Genomic DNA, 18,439 nt, shown 5'->3' with positions numbered 1-18,439 from the left:
CCCCCTTTTGTTTCAGAGGTAAATTGACTTGGAACAGCAAGAAATCACTTATCAAATTTTTGTACAATAAATCTGTAATAAGACTTGAAAAAAGTAAAAAACATATTAGCAAAAAAAAAAAAAAAAAAGGAATATAAGGAAACAATGTTCCCACTGGGGCTAAATTGAACAATTGCTGTAAGTCAAAGTAGGTTTATGGTAGGAACTGAATACTCTTCGAAAGGAGGTACACTATTAACATAAGCTGGAACATCCTGTAACATCAGTACCCTCCCCCACTGTTGTTTAACCCTGGTGTTCGTCCATGCGCAATGTATAAGGACAATATTTACAAGTGTCTAGTAAATAACTAAAAAACTTTTCATTTTCATTTTTATAACACAATAACACAACATCAAAAGTTTCAGCCCAAACGTTACAAAATGTACACAACCAAGATACTTACCTGATCATACCTGTACTTGACTCGGAATCCAGCCATTCCTCAAGACACTTACCTGATCATACCTGTACTTGACTCGGATTCCAGCCATTCCTCAAGACACTTTCCTGATCATACCTGTACTTGACTCGGAATCCAGCCATTCCTCAAGACACTTACCTGATCATACCTGTACTCGACTCGGAATCCAGCCATTCCTCAAGACACTTACCTGATCATACCTGTACTCGACTCGGAATCCAGCCATTCCTCAAGACACTTACCTGATCATTCCTGCACTCGACTCGGAATCCAGCCATTCCTCAAGACACTTACCTGATCATACCTGCACTCGACTCGGAGTCCAGCCATTCCTCAAGACACTTACCTGATCATACCTGCACTCGACTCGGAGTCCAGCCATTCCTCAAGACACTTACCTGATCATACCTGCACTCGACTCGGAGTCCAGCCATTCCTCAAGACACTTACCTGATCATACCTGTACTCGACTCGGAATCCAGCCATTCCTCAAGACTCTTACCTGATCATTCCTGTACTCGACTCGGAATCCCTGTACTTGACTCGGACTCCAGCCATTCCTCAAGACACTTACCTGATCATACCTGTACTTGACTCGGAATCCAGCCATTCCTCAAGACACTTACCTGATCATACCTGTACTTGACTCGGAATCCAGCCATTCCTCAAGACACTTACCTGATCATACCTGTACTCGACTCGGCATCCAGCCATTCCTCAAGACACTTACCTGATCATACCTGTACTTGACTCGGAATCCAGCCATTCCTTATGTTATGTAGTGACTCTGTTTGATGATCATAAACATTATTAACGGAGCTGTTTTATTGGAGGCGGCTTCCAGTAGGTACGCTTAAAAATTTCTCCTATGGAGATGACGTATTCAATTCAGGATCAGCTGTTGTATTACCCGTTATGTATTGTACATAACATAAAATGATTAAATAAAATTTGAAAGTAAAAAAATAAACTGACTTTTTTTAAATCATTCAGTTTGTTTTTAATGCAGGTATATAATCATAATTGTAACAATAAATGTTCAGCAACTTTTCCCCATTTGTGTAGACTTGTCAAGGGTCCTCTACTTACACACTTTATTCGATTTATTTAATAGTTATTTCCATGAATTTCGCATGTTTCTGTATCATAAATTAACTTAAGTGAAAAATGTAAATATATTTGTAAGGTAATAGAATATTTGAAATGATCTTATTCGCGCAAAATTAGCGATTGAAATTCTTTCTCTCTAACACAAATACATGTAGGAATGCAAGTCTATACATATTGGTTTTCGAATCTATCTGCTCCACTACTTTACGAACATTTATTACCGGGAACCATGACACTGCAATAAAATTTTTTCTCCTGTGGATAGAGATCTTCATCAGCATTTAGTTAACAGGTGGTCAGCGCGTCTTCATGTGTTGAGATTCAGTGTTTGGTTTCCAATCTGGCTAGTTTGAATCATACTCCAAAAAAAATCATAAGGGTCTGAATTGCCCTAAATCTTCAATTACAATTATGTAAAAACTAAGATACCTAAATGAAAACATATTAGATAGTCTTCTTCTTGGTTAGATTAATGAATATGTATATACTATTTAGAAGTGCATTATGTTTCTTTGATATCAGTAAGTCTGATCTAATAGCACTGTGCATAATAAGATAAAAAGTCAATTACCGTTCATTTTGATCCATGTGTAAGAACATAATTATTTAATATATGTATCCGCAGCAGCAGTTATTACAAGTATTGCAAAAAATATTTGTTTTTATATAAAAAAATGATATTTAAGAATAATATTAAACAGATATGGAATGATGTTGAGTTAAAGTTGGACATAGGCAGAATGAGTATTTTAACAATGGATTCAGATTTAGAAAAGGGATTAGATGTTTTACAATATAAAGTGTTAAGACGTGATTAAGGCATAATTAAAAGGAAATGCTGCTTTTTTCTGATTTTTTTAAAAATAGTTTTAAGATAGTTTAGAGACAAAAACTCATTTTCTAACGTTCATAATAAGACCAAACAATTAAAGAAAGATCCTTTTTAGCCGAAATCTGGAGATCAGTACCCTTTCTTTGCAAAACTTATATTCAAAGTTACTGTGATAACTTTGATTTAAATGAAAAATAATTTTCTTTGTGTTGGAATGAAAGGAGTATGTGTGTTACTTTTGCAAAATAGGCACCAATTTATCAGATTTTTATGACAAATTATAGTGATATAAAGCCCTAATATTCCATCGAAGATAATCTCCTGAATGACCACCATAAAGCTTTTGGTCGATATTAGCTGAAGTTGGTATTAATGATTTAAAAACCTTCAATCGAGAGGATTTTCGACCAGTGCGAAAAAAAATATAATCAAGTTATATTTCACATCTCAAGACGTCTGCTAACTAAATATAAAAGTTCATTTTACATAACAGTTATCATAATAAGTGATACAGTGGTATAAATTTACATTTTGTTACTTTTTGTTGCTAGTAGCTGCTGTCCCGGAGTGCACATGGGTTCAAAACATAACTCGGGTTAAAATAAGTTTTAGACAGAAAGAGTTAGATGAAACTAAACTTCTTTACAGAGATCCCTACCTCAAAGGTCAAAATCATACTTAGTGGTCAAATGTCAAAACTTGATGTTGTTAGTCCTTTTGACACCTGTCGAGCTTGACATGATGTCCAAAGTCATCTAGTTTGAGTGTAAAACAATTCCTAAGATATTGAATTGCATGCAAAAGGATAACTTGCTGATATTTCACCTGTCCTGAATAAATGAAGTATTAATCTGAAGTATTGATGATATGGAATCTTATCATCACCGTGCACCAATCATAATTTTACGTGGTGCAATTTTATAATCATTTGTCCTACTAAGCATTTTACTTCATAGACAGCTTCCATATTTCTATGCCTAAGACATTTTAAGGAACAAAGAAATTGCGGCTTCTTTGATGCTATGTATCAAAAATTCGTCTTGTTATTATCTGGTTTAAATCAATATTGACACGTAAACAGGATGTTTGTTGACCTTACCACATGACAAGGATGCTTGTGATGCACTCGCATTCAATTTGTTATAAATCCGGCGAACTATTTTTAAAATGAACACCAGCCGTGTTTTATTATGAAAATTAGGTATAGTTATATGAGATACATAGAGGATATTACATGAGTGTCTTTTCTTATCGAATTTATTAAACGAGTTGTATACAATAATGAAATACGAGGCTATGCTGAGCATTGTATCAATTTTATTCAACGAGTTGAATAAATTCAATGTGGAAAGTCACAAATGTAATATTCTTTTTATCATAAATTATGTTAGCTTTTCCTGCCGAAACATAAAATAAAAATCTATCTTCTTTACTACCATAAACAATTTGACAAACGTCTCCTATACTATAAACGACGTCGACGTCAAAGCTTTATTACACTAGTGTATTATCATTTTTAAATAATGGCTTTATTTAACTCCGGCGACGTCAAACAGTTGATAAATGCTGTAACGGTTAGATTTACAAGAGTGTTCGTTCTTAGAAATAGGAATGTTTGGACTTTACATTCTCGAAGTTACTTGTTAATAATAACTTACGTATACAGCTGCTGGCAATACTGATAATACTGCTATTTTCTTTCATATTTAATGTTAAATATCCTTTCCGCGCCTGTAACGTAATAAAACTTCTGATAACCCTTTCACGCTTCCGTAGAATCAACATTTATCACATGCAATTCATTATAAAACTACAGTCGGACATGCAAATTTAGCCTGTTTACTTTCATTTTCTTTACTTCCGGAAAAAGCTGAAGGTCGTCTGACGTCACTTTCTGTCTTGTCAAAAACATACGTATGCCTGTCAAGATTGTATAAAAATGTGCCCGTAGTCCTACGGATATACGCGACAGTCGTATGAAAATGTTGTGCGGATATTATATGGCTATTTACGGCTGTACAGAGGGTAACGATAACTTCATTGTTTCGAAACAATATGAGAGTAAAATTTAAATTATAGTTCGACCGCGTGTTTTGAGCCGTGACGGGATGATACACTTTTTCAATTGGGTTTCCATACCTGGCTGAAAAGTCTCTATAGAGTAAGTTGATATGTATGATTTGTTTACCATGAACTTGATATATCGCTGGCGCAATTGGTAGAGCGTAATGATTACAAACCGTGAGAAGCGAGTCAAGCCCAGATTATTGCCGTATTTTTTCTCTAGTATACATTATTTTTATTTTATTTAAGTCAAAAATCTTTGAAGACTCTTTTTAAAACCATTTTATATATATTAATAATAATGTTTGACTTTTTTTCATTGTTTCTATATGTTTAATATATTTTGCTACTTTTATTTCAATTTGATTCATGTCACATAATTTCAACTTCACTTGCTGTGTCTGTTGACGACCCTTCAGCAGTCTCTAAGTCAAATGATTTATCGGAATCCGAGTAAAGCTTTTTGCTGATGATTTTGCGAGCATCATCATCACTATATTTGTAACGTGTTGAAGCCATTACACGGTTACTAAGACTAACAGGAAAGTATTTTTGACTAGCTAAAACGTCATTAACTAATCGATTCAATGAACTGCCCAATTTTCTCATGCAATGTTTATTGAAACAAACGATTACAAAATGTGAATTTACCAAGCTCGAACCCCGAAAAGCAAGTTTGTTAAGCCAACGCCATATCCTTTAGGCCATGCATTCGTTTACATTCATCGATAACTTATACCGCTTTACTATGTATTAAATATATGTTCATACCCAGCTGTCCTGCATAAACTAGTCACGGCTCAAAAAACGTGGTCGACCAATACAAGTTTTTGTTTATCAGTTTTTGCAACAGTTGACAACCGCATTGCAGAAAAGTTGTGTTTAAAAACTTAAATAAACTGAAAATCGACTTCATACTAAGGTGTGATACAATTCGGATTATATGAATTGATTAAACTGTAAAACTGTTAAATAATTCTTGTTCCTTTAAACTTCATTGCCATTTTTTGTCTTTGTGCACAATAATGGCATTGCATTCATTTAAATCATCAAAGGGAAATATCTGTAAGCATATGTATGGAAAGCCAGAGAGGGCCTCACTAATGTAGCTTTTCATACCGATGTATTAAATAAAACCCTAAATGTTTTTTTTTATAAAACCATTGATCAAAATTTGAAATAATTTCTCTGAACCACATTGTTCATGACTGTGTTCAAAAGCCTGAAGGATGTGTTCTGTCCAGTTATGAAAAATCTATGAATTGCCTCCTTGTATATCATTGTGACATCTAACTAAATTGTGTTTAATCTGTATGTTTGGAGCTCTGTTACGACTGAAAGTTGTCAGAACAGAACAGAATAGAACAGATCTTTTGTTAGGAACAGATCTTTTGTTTGGTAAAAACAGATTACAAAACATTCATTTTGTAATAACATTTGAACAAATATACAGACATATATACACAAAGATGAATATGGCTCAATTGTGATCACACATTTTAAATCAGTAGAAATGAATACCTATGTTAAGTCAATTTCATAGAAGTTAACTAGGAATGCCTTTACATTGTTTTCTAATGATATCAATGTTTGAGTTGTTATATATAATCATTTATTATAGACAGGCGAAAAGAGAACTTTCACTGAAACAGGTCAGAACAAAACGGACTTAAATTTGTTACTCCTCATCGTCATTGATCAACTCAAAAATATATTTGTTTCTTAAGACTGCTTTAAATGAGATGTGATCATCTTGGAGTGAAACATTGATGAAATACTAATTCCAGAAGGATGTGTGCAATCCAGTTATAAAAAAATCTATATTAGATATAAGTTAATAAAATTTAAGAATTGCCTCCATGTACATCATTGTGACTCTTTGGAGCTTTGTTACGACTGAAAGTTGTCTTATAGGTTCATGTATGATAATACGTAAATTAGTTCAACGCGCGTAATGTCAACCGATCTTTGAACTATCTATATGGGCGCAATCTGACTAAAGTTCTCGATCCTCCTAAAAGGTAGATCTAATGACAGCCCATTCAAATCCATCTTCTGTAAAATCGGATTAACAATATTGTTATTTTTATTTCCACCAATCTATTTTTATTTGAACCAATCAGACAAATCGTTTTAACAAGCATTTGGCTAAAAGGGACTGGACACAGATTTTGGCAAACCCGAGTCGGGAATCGAACCGGGGCCGCTGCGGTAATGAATATTTTCCTGCCTACGTACTTATCGATGATTAAATATAAAGCTTTATAATTAAGACAGTTTACCTTCGATTCTGTTTACAAACGCTTTTCAATTTTGAATGGAAAAAAAATAAGAAAAACAACAAATTCTCATGTGTTTCTATAAGCTTTCTTATTAGAATTATAAACCCGTACGTGATATTCACATATCGAAAACTGGAATTCCAGGTTAAATACAGACTTTTTTAAAACTTCTACTTCCACTTTCAAAATGTTGAAAGCAAGACATGAGTCTCAATTATAGCCTGTCTTCAGATCCAAAGCGTAGGCTGAAAGTTTACGAGGAAATCATTTGAGTCGTATATACAAATACTGTTGTGTCTGACGAAACTGGAATTATTTCATTTGCTCGTTGTAAATCAACCTTACTACGTAAAATAGCCTGTCTGAGAGGTTTTTGTCTCAAGTGTATTCAAATTCACATTATTTCCTATAACAGCTAAAGTATCTGACAATATTGAATGACCTGTTCATTTAATCATCATAATTTAACAAGATATTTTAGATGCAGACGGCTATTATATAACTTATTAGGATAATAGATTGTTCATGCTTCAAACATAGAAGGGAAGGGTACAACAGCTGATAGTATAATTATTTCTTTTTGTGTTTAACGCTAAATCAACATTGCTTGTTTCGAAATACTACTCTAGCAACTTTTGTTACAGCTGATAAACATAATCAAAGGTTTAAGTTCAATTAAAAAAGAAACGTTGAAAAATTTCCCCTTTTCTATCGACTACCCACTCCCCATTGAAACATCCCATTATCGTGACAGGGTAGATATTTCATTTATTAAAAGTTCTATTACTGGTGAGAAACATGACATTCGTTACGATACTGACTGTACATCGAAAATGTAATATACCTGATATTGGTAAGAAAAAATCAAAATGTGTTGAAACGTTGGGATAGCCGCCGCTTTAATATTACAATCTTACTGTTATTCAAACTTTGGGATAGCCGCCGCCTTAATGTTCTCATGCTGCAGCGCACACGTTTAGCTGATTTTTCATCGGTAATGTTTTGACATCGTTAATGACGAATGTAGGTGTTTGTGTCAAAGAACGTTTTTAGATGAAAAAGTCATAAACCATATCCAAAGGGACTGAATGCAAAGTATTATATAATATGTACTTCTCTACTCATTCATTTTATTAGTATCGTTTATTTTTCTCAAGTGTATTCGCCTTCATTTATTTCCTACGACACCATCTGATTATATCGATGGCGGATTGCATCACAATCAGCTTGTATGAAATATGACATCCCGCCTCTTTCAATAATTGAACAAGGATATAATAGGAGAGGACGGAATTGTTGCAATATTTCAGGATATTAGATTATCATGATTAGAAAAAGGAGGAACTGACTTCACATTCTTAGATACAGTGCTGTAGCTTTTTCTGCTAAATCTACGTACCTGTCGTATGAAAATCTGTTATGATCCATGATGAAACTAAGTGATTTACGGCTGCTGATAAGTAAGTAAGGTAAGTACTGTCAAAGAGTACTTTTCGTCATACAGTGATAAATAGATCACAGTTCCGAAATAATACATGCCTAAGTAACACTTTTAAATGACATGTTTCGATATCTACAGCTGTTGTACATTTCATCTAAAAGAGTTAAAAAATAAACTCAATGAAATATTATATTGCAGTTTGATAAAATTCGGATTTAATACGAATTGCAACGATAAAGATTAAATTTATTATCATTTTGCCATTTTTCTTTTAAACTTTACTGAAGTCACATGTCCTTGTGCACTTTTAATATGTTACAGAAGGACTCTCTAAAATGTCTTTTTAAAGCTCGAGTATAAATTGAAATGATTACTAAATACTCTTAGTCAGAAGTGCAGCAACAAAATGTAACTTATTTTCCACAAAGAAACATAAACACGTATGAAATAATTTATTAACCATTTACTAATAGCTGAATCCGAAACTTACAGTAGTGGTATATCGACATTGATTCATGATGGCGCTAATCCCTTAGAACGCATGTTTTTCCATTAGTCGTCTATGTCCAAAACTGGTCTGTTTAAGGAATAAAGGCTATCATTACACTGTTTAGATAATACAACACAGGTAAAATTGATATAGAAGTAGAAGGATAGCATTATGACTACTATTTTTATCTTTTAATAGATACGCGACCAGTAATTTTATAATGACGCCATATCTTTCATAACACAGTCATGTTAATGTTATCTCTTACACAGTTTAGCAAAAGAAAGAAACACTCGTCGGCTCTGTTTGTTGATGGTCAATAAAGCTTTTTTTACTCTACTCGAGTTATTTGCTCTGTTTAATTCAACATAACCACGTAAAAGAGGCTGTTATGGGGTGTGCTCGCATTCACTTCATTTTCTGTGACATGTATAGAGTATCTGATTATTTCGTCATACTCAGTTTGCTGTGTCATCTTGTACCACACATGTGTTAATATTATCAATTACATAAATTTATGAAAAGAAAGAAACGCTCGACGGCTCTGTTAAAAGCCTTCCAATAACTGAATAACTGAAACACGAGTTATTTGTTCTGTGCAACCTTACCACGTAAAACAGACTGTTTGGTGGTGTATTCGCCTATGACAGAAATATAATATCTTGATTATTTCATCATACTCTATTTGCTGTTTCTATAGATAACAGCCCGTCTATTTCATTCTTATAATAGAACAAGGCTATTTTAGATGCATGCGGCTATTATATAACCTATCATGATAAGAGATTATCCAAGGGGAGTAGCTTATAGTAACTGCTAATAGTTTTATTATTTCCTTCCATTTTTAATGCAATCGTATCAAAACGTGTTATATTAATGATTTATGTATGTGTATGTTCGGGTTTAACGTCTTTTTTCAACAGCTTTTTTAGTCATATAAACGACGGTGTCTACTTGTAGCAGTGAGCACAATGCCCAACTTTATAGTGCTGCCATTGGAATATCACGCCGTAGACACGTGGCATGATACCCCACCCAGTCACATTATACTGACACCGGGCTGACCAGTATGCTGAGCGCCAAGCGAGGAAGCTACTAGTACCATTTTTTTACGTCTTTGGTATGACGCGGCCGGGGATCGAACCCACGACCTCCCACACTCGAAGCGGACGCTCTACCACTAGGCTACCGAGGCGGTTTAATGATTTATGGCTGTTTATATATTCAATAGGGTGCGTCATATACAGATAAATTTCGAAATACTTGTACTATGCTAGTACGATTTTAAAAACAGTTTTGCGTTGATCATTGACTACGGGAAGTTAATTCAGACGAATCAATTTTACGTTCAATGGCTTATACATATATAATATATATTAATATAAGTAAAACAATGTCCAAAATGCTGGTGGCTCGGTTTAATCCTTTAGGTGTTTAACGTTTTATTTAGCTGGAACATCCTGTAACACCAGTACCCTCCCCTACGGTTGTTTAACCCTGGTGTTTGTCCATGCGCAATGTATAGGGACAATATTTACAAGTTTTTAGTAAATAACTAAGTAACTTTTCATTTTCATTTTTATAAAACAATAACACAACATCAAGAATTTCAGCCCAAACGTTACAAAATGTACACAACCAAGATACTTACCTGATCATACCTGTACTTGATTCGGAATCCAGCCATTCCTCAAGATACTTACCTGATCATACCTGTACTTGACTCGGAATCCGGCCATTCCTTTATTTCAGCATGACACTTAATTGTATTAAATAAAATGTACGCAAAGAAAGAAATACAGATCGGCTCTGTTTGATGATAATAAACATTATAAACGGAGCTGTTTTATTGTTATCTGGTTTAAATTAACCTTACCACGTAAAACAGGATGTTTGTTGACCTGACCACGTGACAAGGATGCTTGTGATGCACTTGTCTAACTTTATTCCCATTCAGTTTGTTATAAAATCCAATTTTATCAAGGGCGAACTATTTTTAAAAAGTGAACACCGGTCGTGTTTTATTATGAAAATTGGGTAAGGTTTTATGAAATACAGGCTGTTACGGTTAAATTTACAAGATTGTTCGTTTTTAGAAATAGGAATGTCTTGGAGTTACCTGTTAATAATAACTTACGTATGCAGCTGCTGACAATAGTGATAATACTACTATTTCCTTTCGTATTTAATGCTAAATATACGTGACAGTCGTATGAAAATATTATATGAAGAAGGGCTGATATTATATGATTTACGACTGTTTATCTAACGACTGACAGAGGGTAACGATAATTGTTTGTTCGAAATAATACGAGAGTAAAATTAAATTACAAGTTTTTGTTGATGAGTTTTTGCAACAGTTGACAACCGCATTGCAAGAAAAGTTTTTATAAACTTAAACAAACTGAAAATAGACTTAACACGAAGGCGTGATACAATTCGGATTATATGAATTAATTAAACTGTAAAATTGTTAAATAATCCTTGGTCCTTTAAACTTTATTGCCAGTTTTTGGTTTTGTCTTTGTGGGCAATAATGACATCGCATTCATTTAAATCATCAAAGGAAAATACACGTCAGCATATGTATGGAAAGCCAACTTATGCAGCTTTTCATACCGATTTATTCAATAAAACCCTTAAAACGTTTTTTATAAAACCATCGATCGAAAGTTATAAATTCTCTGAACCAAATTGTTCATGAGTGTGTGCAAAAGCCAGAAGGGTGTGTTCTGTCCAGCTATAAAAATCTAAATGTATAAATTGCCTCCATGTACATCATTGTGAGATCTAACTTGTGTTTAATCTGTATGTTTTAAACGTATATTCAGAGCTCTGTTACGACTGTAAGTTGTAGATTTATGTATGATAGCAAGTAATGTCGGCATAACACTTGTTCAGCGCTCTTCATGGCAACCGATACTTATCTGTATGGGCGTACTCAACATATTGCCTTTATTTAAAAAGTAAGCCGACAAGTGTGTTGTTTTGGCGAAAACCTTATCTTGCTATTTAGACAGGCATAGACATCCAACGATTAGCCTATTATGCTTGTGTTTCAATTAACTGAGTTACATGTATATAGATCTAATAGGGATACCGAATAAGGGTTAATTCAGATAAACTTTTATCTGCGACAAAATTTGTATGCATATTCATGAGTTTCCAGTTATAGCTCAACGTTTTTATGACAGTGTAAACAGTGGCGGAATTAATAAGTTTTTGATATAGTATCTTTGTTTTAGCTAAAGCAGATATGTGCGTATATTTTTATAAATTCAACTTTACATTTCATAATTGAGACGTTTCTTGAATTTTATGTCCAAGTTTGATATGGGCCTTTATCGTCTTAGCAAGGCTGAAAGTTTACGAGGAAATCATGTGAGTCGTGTATACAAATACTGTCGTGTCTTACGGAACTGGAATTATTTCATTTGCTCGTTGCAAATCAACTTTACCACGTAAAACACCTGTTCTAGAGGGTTTTGTCTCAAGTGTATTTCATAATTACTTTATTTCCTATGACAGCTATAGTATCTGACAATATTGGATGCAAATTTCATCCTTTTTAAAAATAACGACACGTCTATTTAATCATTATAATTAAACAAGATATTTTAGATGCGGGCGGCTTTACTATAACTTATTAGGATAATAAATTGTTCATGCTTAAAACAAAGAAGGTAATGGAGTAACTTACGTATACAACAGCTGATGGTATTATTATTTCTTGCCATGTTTAATGTTATATCAACGCGAACCGTTATATTAATGATTTACGGCCGTTTTTACATGTACATTGTAGGCCTTTATTCAAGTAGGTTGCGTCATTTAACGATAAATTTTACATTTTATATAAAACATCGATTTAAAGTGAATGCTTACCGGACTCTATATTTTCAATAAAGCAGCATGAACACCACCGGAATACGGTATCTGCGAAGAACATATCTGCACACAAAGGGGATGTACTAGATTACAAGAGAAACGCTTGGATTTTTTTTAAAGACGGCTGTACCAAATGTTCGTGATGATGCACCGTCTATTAATATATACAAACTGCCGAATCGGTAGACTTATCTGTGGCCGTCAGAACCGTTACAAAAAGTATGAAAACCGAGGCATGATTTTATCGACATCAAACTGATGTTTTACTCGCATTACAACCATTCCTTACGTTGCCGTTAGTGCAGCCCTTTAATACCACGAAGGGGTTTTCTGTGTTTCTAAAACTTCTGTGTTTTAGGCTACTTGAGTTAGATAACAGCCAAAACATTACTCTATTAAAAATATTGCAACATACGAACATTTTTCCGTAACACAGAAAAAGAAATAAAACGCTTACTATTTGTATCTTTGAATAAATTGACCACAGACGTTGTCAGCATAACACTTTGAACTGCGAATGTTACCATTTACACAAATCTACCCGTAGAAATATAACACAGAGATATTTTAATTGTAAAACCGGTGTAAATCAACCTTAAAGCGTAAAACAGGATGTTTGTAACTTATTGATATTCAGTTCATATCAAATAACAGCTTTAGTATCTGAATTTGTCGAAGGTGAATTATTTTTAAAATGACATCCTGCTTCTTTCATTTTGAAAATTGATCATGGTTATTACGGTTTAATTTATCAGATTTTTCATTTTTAGAAATAGGAAGTGTTGTACTTGTAATTAATAACTATGTCTATACAACTGCTGATATTATTGCTATTTCTTTTCGTATAAACATTATGTTGTTTTTGTGTCGAAATAATGCGGGAATGACGTTTTAAACGCAAGTATTTCTACAGCAGCTGACAATTGTTCTGTAAGAAAAGTTCAGAAGGTTTTCTTTAAACTTAAATAGACTTAAACAGACTTCTTATTACAGCGCGATAAAATACGGATTGCACGAATAAATGGAAACAGAAAGAGGTTTCGTTAAAACGTTAAATAGTCTTTGCTTATTTCAACTTTATTGCAAGGGTATATCTTCACCAATTTCTTCATATAAGCAGCATCAACGTTCATATGTGTTAAATCCAAAATGATGTGTGCAGTCCAGTCATAAAAACGAATATATCATACACAAAATCTATACCATGTCCCTATGTACGCTAATGTGACATTCACTATGTACACTATTGTCTGTTTTACCTATTGCAACCTAAATCGAGAGGTGTGACATTCACTATGTACATAATTGTCTGTTTTACCTAATTGAACCTAAATTGGGAGTTCTGACATTCATTATGTACACTATTGTCTGTTTTACCTATTGGAACCTAAATTGGGAGTTGTGACATTCACTATGTACATGTACACTATTGTCTGTTTTACCAATAGGAACCTAAATTAAGGAGTTGTGACATTCACTATGTACACTATTGTCTGTTTTACCTATTGGAACCTAAATTTGGAGTTGTGACATTCACTATGTACACTATTGTCTGTTTTACCTATTGGAACCTGAATTGGGAGTTGTGATATTCACTATGTACAGTATTGTCTAGCATGAACACCGAAAAAAAAAATTCATTTCTTAAAAACAGATAATAGAGTATTTTCTTTCATCTGTACATAAACGTTGTATTTAACAATAAAATCAGCTTCCCGGCCGTTCTGTTCATCAGATGGAATAACTGCGACGTCATCTAAGGAAGGTTTTCCCTGACTAAACGCGGACGTCGTCAAAACAGCGGTCGTTTATCACTAAGCAGCGTTGTCGTAACATTGGCGCCTTTCCTTTTGCTGTTCATACTAAATGAACGTCATAATTTTCAATGGAAAAAAATAGGGCAAATGTAAATATTACCTATTGAAACCTAATTTGGGAGTTGTGACACTCACTATGTACATTATTGTTTGTTTTACCTATTGGAACCTAAATTGGGAGTTGTGACATTCCTTGGCCAAGTGGTTTATATGATAAGATAATGCACTTAGGGGCACCGCGGGTCTTTCTCCACCATGAAAAGTTGCAAAGTCACCATATGACCTACAATTGTGTAGGTGCGACGTTAACCGCCCCCTCCCCTACCCCACCGAACAAAAAAAAAGAAAATTTAAGAGGAACAGAATCACTGTTTTAGGTAAATCATTAACATATGCGTATCTACCTTTTTCAGATTTAAATCCGACTTTACTTTCAAAACAAAAGCGTTGGGATTGGATGGTCATATTTGGACTGAATGTTAATGTGGAAATATGCGAGGCATGCGTATCTGACGGAGCTTTCCAATATTCTATTTGCTCTGTGTAAATCAACATTACCACGTAAAACAGGATGTTTGGAGGTAAATATCTTAAGTATAACAAATTCAGTTTATTCATATGACAGCTAAATTGTATCTGATTATTTAATCACAATCAGTTTGCCATTTATACATGACTACCCGCCTTTTTCATTCTTTCATTATCAAACTTGAACAAGCGGGCAGTGGCGCTATATAAATTATCGTCATATTTAGAAAGGGGTGAACCTATTATAAGCGTTGCCCGAGTAACACCGAAAACAATACAGAAGTTGAAATTTATATGTGTGCAGGTTTAGTAAATCCATACACATAAGAATTAAAACTGCTCACTTAAATCAAATCGTACGCTACATGTAAACTGCACATTAAAAACGTATAATTTTGCATTTACATGTACATGTAGCTTACAATGATCTAAAATGTAGAAAACGTGTACATGTACCATTCCGAAGAAATAATAGATAGTGGATTTTCAATATAGAAATAAGAAGGGCTTTAACATGTATACTAAAAGTAAGAATCCTTATAAGCAAAAAGTTTATCCATCTTGAACTTCAACACCTGATACATCAAGTAAATTTTATCTTTAATTTCGATTGACCAACGCCGCGATTTATAATGCCATCATGTCCTTATATTCTCTTAACAAAAATCGTAAACTTGAGATGTACGCCTTTATACGGACCGCAAATGTATGTAATGGCCACCCCTCTTACAATTTATACCTAATTTTCTTTTTAAAGTGCAAATCCAGATTTCAGAATTGAAATGGCTGAAGCTTGATTCGAAAATGGACCGCCAATATACTTGCAGCCAGACCGAAAGCTTTGGAATGCAGAAGTCTTGCATTTAAATATACAACATAAATCAAGACTGTTTTTGTACTGTCGTGCCTGAAAAAACTACACTACAGTAAAAATCAAAGTTCGAATATAAGAACAATAGATAAACTGGTCTTGACCTAGTATTTATGTGTAACCAGTCTGTCTTGAAAAATGTACTTCTGTTTTTCATAAAATGCATTAAGCTTTGATCTTGGCTTTAGTAGAAATGAAATGTGTAATTATTCATTAAGTGTGTAAATTTTTCAGGGATCTCGGTGTGAGTACAAATACAAACAGAACTAATTTACATCAGGGAGTGCTTCATTTTTTCACTTACCATGGGAAAGACTGAACAAACTTTGCAGAGAATTGGAAATATTTCAGAAAACATCACTACATCTTCTTACTTCCGCGACGGCAAACTCGATTACTTCAACGTAACAGAATATTCCTTCAATATTACCAAGAAAGTCATATTAAATGAAACGCTTGGTGAATTGAACTTCCGGTATGCGCAAACCCTACTTCCGTTTGCGCTTATTTTGGGATTGTTTTGTTTTATTGGCATCGTTGGTAATTCTGTTGTGATTGTAGTGTTTTCATTTTGTAAGGAATATAGAAACACTAATTTCAAGGTATTCGTTCTCAGTTTAGCGGTGGTAGATCTATTGTCTTGTGTTACTCTAATGCCGGCGGAAATACTTAAAACTCGACATTATTTCTCAATTTCGGACCACACTCCATGTAAAGTTAAATGCTTCTTTAACATGTTTGCTATGAATGCTTCTGCATGCATTCTTCTCGTCATTTGTATTGACAGATACAGGAAAGTTTGCCAGCCTTTAAAAAAGCAAATATGGCCAAAACTTGCAATCAAAATATTAATAGGGATCTTCATACTGTCACTCGTTCTCTCTTCGCCTGCACCAATCATGTGTGGCGTTACAGAACATTTGAAGGTCAACCTTTATAACGCAAATGTTACCGTATTTGTGTGCGCAGCTGAGAAAAAGTACCACGGGAGTACATTCAGGTACATTTACAAATTCGGATTGTCAACGGTTTTGGTAATTATAGCAGTGGCGCTAATAGTGATGTATGTAATGATAATGAAGACTGTTGTAAGACATTGGAGTAAAAGAGGGTCTGGTGAGAGTGTTCGGTTCGAGACTAATCGATCTCGTCTACAGTCAATTGACAAACTCGATGTAGCAGGTAATGAAGGTTTTCTTAATGTGAAAGTGGAAGCTCACGTAAACGCTCTTCTTAAAGTGTCTTTAAATGGTCCTAACAAAAATAACAAAAGGGACGATGAAGCAAAGCGGTTGAGGAGTTCTAGTAGATCCTCGTTAAATTCATATTTGACTAGAGGACGATTTACTTTGAAACGAAGTAGCAGTGACACTTCGTTCTGCACGAGTGTCACGCAACGACACTCATCGTCTGCCGCAATGGGACGACTTCCTTATAAGACTCTGATCTGGTTCATCCTGACGCTTGTATTTGTGATCACATTCATCATATACGCAGGATTGTCGTTTATGACCACAAGGGAGCATGAACTGTCCCAGACCAATCTTTTTTGGTTTCAAGTGTTTTTTCGGATATATTTCATTAACAATATCATTAATCCTATCATTTATGTTTGGCTAGACAAACGATTCAAAAAGTCCTGTAAAAATGTCATAACAACCTTAAAAAGAAAATTATGTCGGGAATAGCTGACATCAACGTATAAGGTAAATTAGAAAACCGTTGAAACAGGCAACGAGGAAAATCGTCACCCTGTTTTTATACTTCTTTAAAGAAAGAAACAATACACTATATTCTCTAACAACTTGATCAACTTGCCTGGTGTATTAGATATCGGTCGCTTTATCAGGGGTCTCTAGTTCACACCTCGCAGGGACCACGATCGTATCTGCTGACACAAGAGTTATTCTGTCGAATTTATGTTTTCTTCGAAGAGGAGCTGCATTTTATGCAATATTATGTCAGTAAATGGTAAAACTTGATTAAAATGTTGCTAACTGCTGGAGTCATTAAAAGCTTCCAACTTTTCAAAAAATATACCTAGACAGAAGTGTGTTGAAACATCTAGTTGTTCTCGTGTCAGATCTTCATTCAGAAATATTATTGACAAACGCTTTGTGAAAATACATTTTGTGCTCAATTAACCCTTGAAATTGTTGAAATATTGAGGCAGAGAGCACGTTTACAAATCTATTATTTTTTTGCAGGAAAACCACTCTGATTCAGATGTTTAGAAAACGTAACAATCGAAACAATACTGGCCACTTTGATTGTATTTGTTTTCCACACAACTAAGATCAAATGATAAAGGCGTATGAAATGATGACTATAAGTTTGTTATAAATTAATAAGTGGACTTTCAGTCGGCAACAACAACTGAAGACTAGGTAAATGCGAATTATTCTGGCACGTATTTTACAGTATGTTTGTGGACTCAAACTCGCTTCTGATTTAGAATTACTGATACATACAAATATATATATACTGATAAAGAGATCATCAATGGCAATTGAATCAATCTACTAGCCATTTTGAATAAATATAAACAGTCCCGAACCAAATTTATAATCATTAAACGATTTTGATCATAAACGTATAGAAAACTTCGCACATAATCGTTAAATACTTATGAACAATCTGTTAAATATTGTCA

The 18,439-nt window shown here is 34.0% G+C and overlaps 1 protein-coding gene across 7 annotated transcripts in view; it reads left to right on the top strand.

The window, feature by feature from the left end:
• Positions 1–18,112, top strand: part of LOC123546911 (cholecystokinin receptor type A-like) — a 34,262-nt gene extending 16,150 nt beyond the window's left edge. For 4 of the 7 annotated variants that reach the window (XM_053551294.1, XM_053551291.1, XM_053551290.1 and 1 more), the window contains 2 exons: positions 14,801–14,968; positions 16,021–18,112. In XM_053551294.1, the coding sequence (XP_053407269.1) occupies positions 16,092–17,474 (1,383 nt within the window). In that variant the 5' untranslated portion in view covers positions 14,801–14,968; positions 16,021–16,091 and the 3' untranslated portion in view covers positions 17,475–18,112. Of the gene's footprint in view, positions 1–4,280; positions 4,431–7,908; positions 8,221–14,800; positions 14,969–16,020 lie in introns of those variants that run through there. The other 3 variants (XM_053551295.1, XM_053551293.1, XM_053551296.1) reach the window with 3 other exon arrangements.
• The last annotated feature ends 327 nt before the right edge of the window (positions 18,113–18,439 follow it).

Source organism: Mercenaria mercenaria, chromosome 9 (genome assembly GCF_021730395.1).
Source record: "Mercenaria mercenaria strain notata chromosome 9, MADL_Memer_1, whole genome shotgun sequence".
Taxonomy (NCBI): Eukaryota; Metazoa; Mollusca; class Bivalvia; order Venerida; family Veneridae; genus Mercenaria; species Mercenaria mercenaria.
The sequence above is the reverse complement of the archived record's forward strand: the minus strand, read 5'-3'. Positions and strand labels throughout refer to the sequence as shown.